Genomic DNA, 9,689 nt, shown 5'->3' with positions numbered 1-9,689 from the left:
GAACTCTCAGGGCCGGAAGGATGCAGAGTTGCCTTCTGGGAAATTCCCCCAGCTACAGGAGCAACTGCTAATGTGAAATGTACAACCTATAGTCCTCAAACACAAAACACCATCAGGCTTATTCAGAAGTGTGGACACAGTGTATGATCTCTGCACACCACAAATGCTGGTGTGCTTATACACCACAAGAGCTCCAGGAGTCCCTGTTCCCTCTGGGGTGGGCTTTCCAAGTACAGCAGGCGATGACATCAACATGCTCTTTCTCCTTGCTAGAGTTCCTGTTATGTGTAGTCTAAATTATGCAGAGTGAATGACACAGCACACCGCTTGTATTAGATTTAAAAGAAAAACTTCGCTAATGAGGAAACGGTTATTGAGAGATTAAAGAAAACAAACATAGGATAAACAACCTGTCTGACTAGCTGCTCTAATCTACATCTTTACAGTCTCTAAACCTCCTGTGAGAATGAACTAGAGAAGACGAACAAAGAGCGATAAAACTGTAACCCAGTGCTTACTCTCCAGTTCATCCTCAATGTATTGATTATCCAATTGGAGAATCCCAGTGCTAACTAATTATGCATTTTGTCACCTTGCCCATTGGTTGTGGAGGCTCTACCACTGGGTCCCTAACTTAACTGGCTAGGACATTAGCATGCATAACCAGACATGTTAATTATTTCATGACTGCAGAGAGAGAATTTGCAAATCCCAACAGTTCCCCCTGCCCCTTTCCCACCAGAATTGCTCCAACAGCAATGCTGGAGCTGCTTCCAGGTGGAAAAACTAAGTGCCCCCAAAGGCCCACACAGAATGCTGCCAGAAGCAGCGATGCTACCATGTCACCCGCAAGGAAATGGAGTGAACCTGCTTTACAACAGGAGTGCAAGAGTGGCTTCTGCCAACTAAAAAAGCAGCTGAGAACTCAAGGAAGTGGAGAGAGGTGAAGGAACTTCCACAGCAAACCGAAGCGGGAGAAGCTGTTCACGCCGGTTGGGGCTATGCGACCCCAGCTGCTCACCTTGCCCAGGTTCACGGTGGCAACTTTAGGTCTGTCCAACAGTACTGCTTGTATGCAGATCCTGTATCCGTGCAGTGACTCCCCTGGAAGGCAAGCAGAGCAAGGAAAGACAATAAGGAACAACAGTGTAGGGATTACCAGTTTGGAACTTGGACACTTTCTGTCCATGCATCATACATATTTGCAGCTACCGTGGGACTGGCCAAACGGGGAACCCAGCTAGTCATGGAATCCTGCTCCCCCACCAACACAATACAGAGGGGTGGCTTTGCAACCCACCTATTTGGGCCCTGCCTGTACTCAGTGGCATTCCCCTGCCCGCAAACCCTGAAGCACTGACAGAAACAGAGGAACTTCTACCCTCTCACTCAAGCCACAGGCTTCTCCAGGCAGAAGGCATACCCCACACACCTTGGCCTGCCTTTCTGGGAAACCAACAAGCATGCCACAGCTGCACTCAAGTCACGAGCTCCACCATTGCAAAGCATCTTCCACTTCTCCATAAACAGATTTCCCCATTCTTGCTTCTCAGATCCTCAAAAAGCCGTCCCAAATCTCCCCCCCCCCCCGGTCTTGAGGTGGTGCAACTCCTTCTGCACCTTTAATCCCACCTCTGCCCCTCAAATGAGGCTTCCCTCCCTAAAAATCACACAACTTCCCAACACAGCTGAAGATCATAAAACCACCATGTGGAGCTGGAAGTGCTGAAAGCCCAGTCCTGTTGCCAAAACACAGCAAGGCAGCTCCACTGGGTCAGGCGGTAGGAGTCAGCTCCAGAAATCATGGCTGTCAACTTCAGGGTTTCTTCCCTTGTCTGTCACAGCCACTGCTGTCCTCTCCATTACCTGCCCTCAACAGTCCCACAACTCTGGCTCCATCCCTGCTTGTCAAGCCCTTCCAGGAAACAGACGTGGTAAGAAACCTTTCACCCAAAGGCCTCTTCCCCGAGTGTCACTGAGCTCTCACCTGGCGTCTTGTCCAGCTCTTGCAACATTGTGTAAATACAGTGGTCAAAGAAAAGCTCCAGGACGCCCCCGGATTTCGACAGCAGGGACTTGATTATGCTCCTCAGCTCCTTGTTCACAAGACAGTAGGGATAGTCTGCAGCCAAGATAGTAATCATCATCATAATGCTGCATGATTAAGGAAGGCTTTATAAAGTCAACACCCATTGCCGTCAGAACTTCCCCACCTTTGGTCTTGGAGACAAACACCGGTTTGGATAAGGGGCTCTCGTTTTCAAGGGAATAGCAGCTGCTTCCCAGGCTGGGACCTGGGCAAATCCTCAGCTCTGTATGTTGCCTTAACACAAGGACTGCATTCACCGGCAGGAGCCTGTGTGGATGCTGCAGGCTCACACTAACCCTAATGCAATGGAAGAGAATACTGCTGCTTCCTTTAGCCCAGGCAAGCCCGATCTCATCAGATCTCGGAAGCTCAGCAGGGTCGACTCCGGCAAGTACTTGGACGAGAGACCTCCGTGGAATACCAGCAGTTGGGAGGACAGGGGAAGGCTTTATTCAGCCACCTCTCTGAATATCCTCCAGGCCTACAGTAGGGGTCATTTACCAGAAGTCGCCATGACTTCCAGGTGCGCATACACACACACACACACACGAAAAATACAACAACAAAAAAACCCTCTAGTGTTATAAAGGCTCACCCTGTTGTGGTTCAAAAAGCAGTGGCCAAAGCAACTAGGAAGGCTCATATTCCATTGAAGATTTTATTACAAATGCTGAACTTTAACACAGCTGCAGTAGCAGCCTGTAGATTTTTAAAGTCAATGCTTCTGGCCCCCGTCCACCAGTAACAAATCTACAAAATTCAGGGAGATATCTAACAAAGATCCCCCCCCACTCCCACCCCCAGGCCCAAGAACCAGATGAACATCTCAGTCCAAGTTACTGCACAGTTGCCAAAGCCAGCCTATTGCTAAGCCCCAACGTCTGCATTCCTGTGGATTTTGGACAGGGCAGCTTAAAATGACTTGATCCGTAGGCTCAGCCTGCTGGAAAATGCTGTGCAGGAGAAAGCCCACTTGGAGTCCAGGAAAACAAAGGCAGCATTATTTATTTATGATATTTCTACACCTCCCTCATCTGAGCCCTGCTCAAGGCGCAACATATAATTTTAAAACTACAATATTAAAACAAAAGTGGCATTAAAACTGTCTATAAAACAGAGCAAACCATTAAAAACATGGTAAGATAAACCCCTATTTAAAAGCCTGGGTGAACAGGCGTTTCAGTTTGGTGCCTAAATGAAAGTAAAATTAGCCACCAGGGGAGCCTCAAGGGAAATGCGTTTCACAGGTGAGGTGCCACCACAGCAAATACCCTGTCTCTAGTTAGGGCTGCCAAATCCCCCCGGGGGAAACCCCACCCCGGCGTACACGTCAGCCAGATGTGACGTGATGACGCCGGGCACGCTGGGGGCGGGGCCACAGCCCTTTCAGGGGAAAACAGAGTTTTCCCCTCAAATGGCTGTGGCCCCGCCCCCAGCGTGCCCGGCGTCATCACGTCACAGAAACCCCGCCCCGGCGTACACGTCAGCCAGATGTGACGTGATGACGCCGGGCACGCTGGGGGCGGGGCCACAGCCCTTTCAGGGGAAAACAGAGTTTTCCCCTCAAATGGCTGTGGCCCCGCCCCCAGCGTGCCCGGCGTCATCACGTCACACCCTGCTGACGTGCATGTGCTTTGTGCACCGCTAAGGACGCCAAACGGGAGCCCCCCACCGCGAGGTAAAAACGATTTGGCAACCCTATCTCTAGTTGCCACCCACCTGACCTCTGACGGTGGGGGCACAGAAAGCAGGGCTTGGGAGGCAGATCTTAATTGCCAGCTGAATAGTATAGGAGGAGAGGGTCCTTTGTGTGCCCTGGCCCCAAGCCATTTGGGGAGAAATGAAATAACAGATGGACAGCCAACGCAGATCTTTCAGCACAGGGGTGATATGAGCTCTGTAACCAACTCCTGACAGTAGCCTGGCCCCTGTATTTTGGACCAATAGAAGTTTCTGAACCCTTTTCAAAAGCAGTCCCCCTTCAGGGCACATTACAGTAATCTAACTTGGATGTGATCAGAGTATGGATTGCTGTAGCCAGAGATCACACCTTCTGAGGAATGACCATGGCTGGCAAACCAGCTGGAGCTGATGATAGGTGCTGTGCATACCACAGAGGAGACCTGAGCCTCCAACTGCAGGGCAGGATGTAGCTGTACCCCCAAGCTCCGAAACTGCTCCTTCAGGGGACTGCAACCCCTTCCAGGACAGGCTGGCTCCGCAGTCAACAAGCAGCTTCTCCGTGGACCAACAGCACCCCAGTCTTGGCTGGACACTCTCTATCCAGGGACAGCCCAAGACATTCAGACTATGCCCTTTACTTCTTGTTATTCAGTATCTTGCCAAATAAAGCCCCACCAAAGAGATCACTTGCTCCAGTGTTAATGGCTTGTGAAGGAGTCCTGAGCACAGTGTAAACACAAGAGCAGACAGAATGGCTGGAACAAGGCTCTTCAGCTCAGAGGAAGATGAATGCCTTTGAATTGCCACTCTTGGGTGGGGTGGTGGTAGTTATCAGCACCAAAACCAAACAAGACCATCCAACAATCTGAGACCCAGGCACTGCAAAAATTTGTGATTTCAAGATCCAGAATACACAACCACCCTGAGAATTTAATCTTTTTAAAAATCAAGCTTCAGTCTTTACAACTAAAGACTATTTTCCAACACATGAAACACACAAACTCTACATTAGAATTCCCAGGGTCACTTAAGAGGACACAGGGAGAGAAAGGAGATACCTACTTGCATTTGCAAATACCAAGTATCACTTTTACTGTAATTTTTTTAAAAATTCCTTGAAGAAAAATGAAATAAAAAAAGAACTTCCCTGCAACAACTGTAAAATTGTACAAATTCACGAAGCACAAGAATGCAAGCAAATTTCTCCCATTTATGGGATACACTCCAACTGCAAAAATCTAGATTTTCTGGTTGCAGAATTTGAAAGGTGGCTGACAACGGCTTTTCAAAAAGGACATTTTTCTCACCACCCCCTTTAAGAATTACTGGTTTAGCAAAACATTGCACAAGAGCTCTGAAGGCAACAAATGACACACACATTTTGAAGAGCACCAGGCACATACGCCAGGCATCTGCAAGTGAAATATGGGTGTGGTAGATTTCTCAAGGCTCATACAACATCCCCTCTGACTGACAGCAACATTCAAGGCACCACTGACCGTGAGGGTGCTGGCTAAGTGCAGGGTCGCTCCTAGGAGCCTGCAGCTTGTAGTTCAGGTATCCAGCTAGGTCTTTGGCCCATACAGAAGGATTCTCAGGGAACATGCTCAAGCTTTTATCCAGCTCCTTCTGGAGTTCTGACAAATCAAGCTGCAAAAAAGAAGAGTTAAAGGAGCATTGGGAAAGGCAGCAACTGGCACAACTGCCAGGATCTGGAACACTTCTGCAAGCAGACTTGCGGAGATGGGATACAAATGAGGAAGCAGTACAAAACTGCCTTTTTCGGAGTGAAGTTGTTGGTCCATCTAGCTCAGCCTTGCCTACTCTGACTCACAGCGTCCAAAGGATGGTTAGTCCTTCCTCAGCACCTGCTACTGAAGATCCAGGACAGATTCCTGGACTGGCTGCCTACAAACCATGTGTTCTACCCACCTCTCAGGATCAATCCAGTCTCTTTCACTTCCAAGGTCCAGCTTGGCAACATTATCAAGACTGAGAGAGGCTAGTGCTACAAGAGTTTCAAGCCAGGAGGAAAAGGACAATCACGTGGTTTGTAACACAGAACTCTTAGAATTAAGTTTTCTATATATACCGAATGGATATTTCCTAGTCTCTCTTTTACCAGGCCACATTTTTTTAAGAACTGCAGTAGCCTCTGAGTCCAAAAGTGAACCAAACGCATCAGATGACAGAAATGCACACAGAATAAGGAGAAACGCTGCTGTAGGTTAAATGCTAGGCAGAAAAGACTTCTCTTTCTGCACCACTAGAATGACCCTTCAAAGGCATTGCCCCATAAGCAGCCAAGAGACTGGATGAGGAGGCAGTAGTAAATTTTTATCAACAAGATCATTTCCCAAAGTTCAGTAACCGAGCTGTTAAGCCAAACTTCTCCAGAGATTAGGGGATTTTAAGTACTTTACAATTTTTTAAAAAGCAAATACAAATACTTTGCCGCTCCCCCAGTCCTACAGCAAACTAACCAGGCTACACTTTGAAGACATGGTGTTCTTTTTCATGCCCATCATCTGCAAATGTTCCCTCCCACGGTGGAGGCAATGGGGCGCTACACACACTATGTGTATGCAGCTGGTTCAAGCGGAGACTTCTTAGTAAAGGAAAACCTGCAGGTAAAGCTCCAAAATTAATTACTTCCAGGCTTCCACCTACAGGTGACTATTCATTCCAAGGGACAAACTCACTAAAGATTCTTTCTGCAGGTTTTTAATCCTTTACCTACAATAAGTCATTAATCATATTAACAGCTGAACTAGTCTCTCTGCAGAGAAAGGGGGCAACAAAGCAATAAGGCAAGACGGTTAACATTCACCACCCAGCTGCGGTCTAAAGCACTGGTTCTTGCCCTCGCTTTGGGTAAACAAGTTTTGCTCCCACACAGGTGTCGTTTCAGACCCAGCAACACAACTTGTTCAGGACTACACAGTCACCTACAGCACACAGTCAAAGGTCTCAACCTCTACAAGGGCACCACTTACCGCTTTCAGGGCATCTTCCAATGATCGGAATTGGCCTTGTTTGTGCCCCGAATCTCCAGCTGATGATTTCTTGGCGGGCTTCCCCGAGTTTTGCTTTTTCTGTTGCGGCTGCTGCCCAGGGGGTGGTGGCACCTGCTCTTTGTTCTGCTTTTTCATGGTCTTCTCAAAGGCGAGCTCATAGAGGGTTTCTGAAGGCGCCAGAGGCACTACAGGAAACGCAAAACAGAGATCAGTTGGCCGCCATTCTCTCCGCAGGACGAGGTGGGATAACAGGATTGCTTGAGAACCCAACTGCGTTAGCCTCAGCTGTCATCCCAACTGAGACACACAAAACCCCCAAACCGAGAGGGTGCGGCCAACGCACTCCCCCATCCAGCTCTCATACATCAGGGTAGACTGCCTTACTACAGGGAGGTTCCACTCTCCAGCAACACAGCCCCATCCCCCATCTTCCCCATACTCACGGGGCGGGGCCAGACCACGGCCCCCATTGGCCTCGCCCAGCGCTTTCCGCCCCCCGGGCCCGCCGCCGCCTCCTGGGCCCCGACGGCTCGGCTTCCGCACCACTTCCCAGCGCGCCGCCATTGGGCACCCCCTCGTTCCAGCTCCCTTTTCTCCGAGGAGACTCAGCAAGCCACCCCCGCGCGCACGCGCTAAAAGGGAGAGGCAAAAGAGAACAGACCGCGTTCACAGAGCCCAGAAGCCACGCCCTACAGACTCCTTGATTGGCTAGCCGGCCGCCCCTCCCTCCACGCAGGAGCTGGATGTGTATACTAGTTTTGCCACGTCCCCTCCCTGCTCCGCCCCTAAAGGCCACGTGATGTGCAGAAAGCGCTGCCTCCTTCCGGGACAGTCTCCACCCACTTGTGCCAGTGCTCCTCTTCCAGGGTGCAGCAGCTGTCTGTTTCTAAATTTCTTCATGACCCCCCCCCAAGCTGCCAACATGCATTTCTGCCCTCATCTCTTCGGGAACGCAGCTCCCTGCCCCGAAGCGCTTCCTATGGAAACTGATATGAAGGAGACGGAAGCGAGGAATAATCTCAGCGGAAGAAGCGGCGTTCGTTCCAGTCCCACGTGCTTTAGGCTCCTTTTCAGTAGGCGAAGGGAGCTCAGGGAAGGTGGGAAACGTGGGTTTTGAAGAGAGATTTTGTGGCACCGCCCTGGTGTTGTGAGAGATTATTCGGACGTGCGGGACAGCAAAAGCAGAGTCGTTTGAAGGAACGGGAGACTTTCGAAAGGCTGCGTGTGAGCAGCAGGAGTGAAGAGAGCGTAGAGATGAAGCCTCGTGTGTGACAGGGGAACCGAGGCTAGAGCCATCTTTGAAGATGAGGCGTTCTGGAGCAACTAGGAAACCACTGTTAAATGGAGCCTGACAAACGGAGGGCAGAAACCGCTGAAAGAAGTGCTAGTGAAGGGTACTGAGCAACTGTGGGCCAATCACGAATTTTTAGGTTTAAAGACTGCTGCATCAAAAAAAAAAAAAGATGTTTAAATCTTAGCTTAGGTACTTGCAAAAGGTAAAAGGTAAAAGTCGGATCTACATGGATCCTCATGAATGCATATGATTTTTACATTGAAACGAAATAAAACTACCATCATATTGTAGGCCATGTGTTAATCTATAGGGGGCACCACAAAAATCACGTCCACAGTTTGCAGAGAGGCAGGGGAACATTTCTCGCCCCGCCCCTGCGCTGCCTTGGGCAGCCATAACTTTTTAAAGAGCCCCCAACAAGACCTGGGGGAGCCAGAATGACCCCATCACATGCCAGAGGTGGAATTTGCCCCTAGGACTCCAAGACCACCACCCCGGGGCTCAGAGAGGCGGGGGAACATTTCGCACCCCCCGTTGCTGCTGCCATTAGCGCTGCTGCCGCCGCCAGCATCCATAATTTTTTTAACAGCCCCTAACAAGACCTGGAGGAGCCAGAATGACGTCTTGCGTGTGATGGCCGAGCGGCTCACACGCGAGAGGTGGAATTTGCCCCTAGGACTCCAAGGCCACCACCCTGGGGTTCAGAGAAGCGGGAAAACATTTCGTGCCCCTCCCCCCGCTGCCGCCGCCATTACCCCTCCTGCCGCCGCGGGCAGCCATAACTTTTTAAAGAGCCCCTAACAAGACCTGGGGGAGTGTTAAGTCGCTGGCTTAACAAAGAAGTCGGAGAGTGATTCAGCAAGAACACAACTTTATTCTTCATCTCGAACACAACTCCAACACGGATCAACATCTGATAGCCAGAACAGCCTTTACATTCCAGCTGTCCTGCTTTTAAACATTTCCGGCTAATGTAGCCACACCCACTGTACAGATACCAACCAATAAGGTTGTTCACATAAGGACTAATCACGGATGTTCCCGCTCAGGGAGCTTGCTTGAAAGTGATTGGTTAGGTGCTTCCTGGGCTAGTACCACGATTGGTTGGATTTGGATCCTAGCCCAGGACGAAGCTTTACATTACACTTCAATTAGATGTTTCACAACATATCATGCATTCAAGGCAGCTTTGAATACACTACAATTCCTCCCCCCTAAGTAAAAACAATCATGTACACTCGTAATCACTTAGGTAGGTCGGTGCTTGGCGCACCCGCTGAGACCTACGTAGCTGTGTAGGCTCAGGACTCAGCTCAGCTTGGGGGACTCCGCTTGACTCACTAGGAAGTGAGTCAGGTACACTTCCGTCCTGTGTTGCGGGTCCGCAGTTAGGGGTCTGCCCTATCACTGGGACAGTACTGGGCTTGGCAGTACTCACCTCTGGAGGAGGTCTGGGACGGTCCACTGGTTCGGGGGACTCAGCCGGCTGGGAGTCTAGGCGTTCCTTTGCCCACCACTGCCTAAGCTGGTGTATGTGGCGTCGCCACTTGCATCCATCTACAAGCTCAACCACATACATTCTTGAACCAAGACACTCAGTTACAAT

At 49.9% G+C, this 9,689-nt stretch overlaps 1 protein-coding gene across 1 annotated transcript in view; it reads right to left on the bottom strand.

Moving 5' to 3' along the window:
- The window catches only part of TMEM214 (transmembrane protein 214), a 24,145-nt gene extending 16,736 nt beyond the window's left edge, over positions 1 to 7,409 (bottom strand). The window contains exons 1-6 of the mRNA XM_015415182.1: positions 7,233 to 7,409; positions 6,769 to 6,974; positions 5,272 to 5,422; positions 1,988 to 2,122; positions 1,009 to 1,104; positions 458 to 471 (exon numbers count right to left, since the gene is read on the bottom strand). Of these exons, the coding sequence (XP_015270668.1) occupies positions 458 to 471; positions 1,009 to 1,104; positions 1,988 to 2,122; positions 5,272 to 5,422; positions 6,769 to 6,974; positions 7,233 to 7,353 (723 nt within the window). The 5' untranslated portion in view covers positions 7,354 to 7,409. The remainder of the gene's footprint in view (positions 1 to 457; positions 472 to 1,008; positions 1,105 to 1,987; positions 2,123 to 5,271; positions 5,423 to 6,768; positions 6,975 to 7,232) is intronic.
- Positions 7,410 to 9,689: the final 2,280 nt, after the last annotated feature.

This window comes from Gekko japonicus, unplaced genomic scaffold (genome assembly GCF_001447785.1).
Source record: "Gekko japonicus isolate JY-2015 unplaced genomic scaffold, Gekko_japonicus_V1.1 scaffold63, whole genome shotgun sequence".
NCBI lineage: Eukaryota > Metazoa > Chordata > Lepidosauria > Squamata > Gekkonidae > Gekko > Gekko japonicus.
This window is presented reverse-complemented; position numbering and strand designations above follow the sequence as displayed.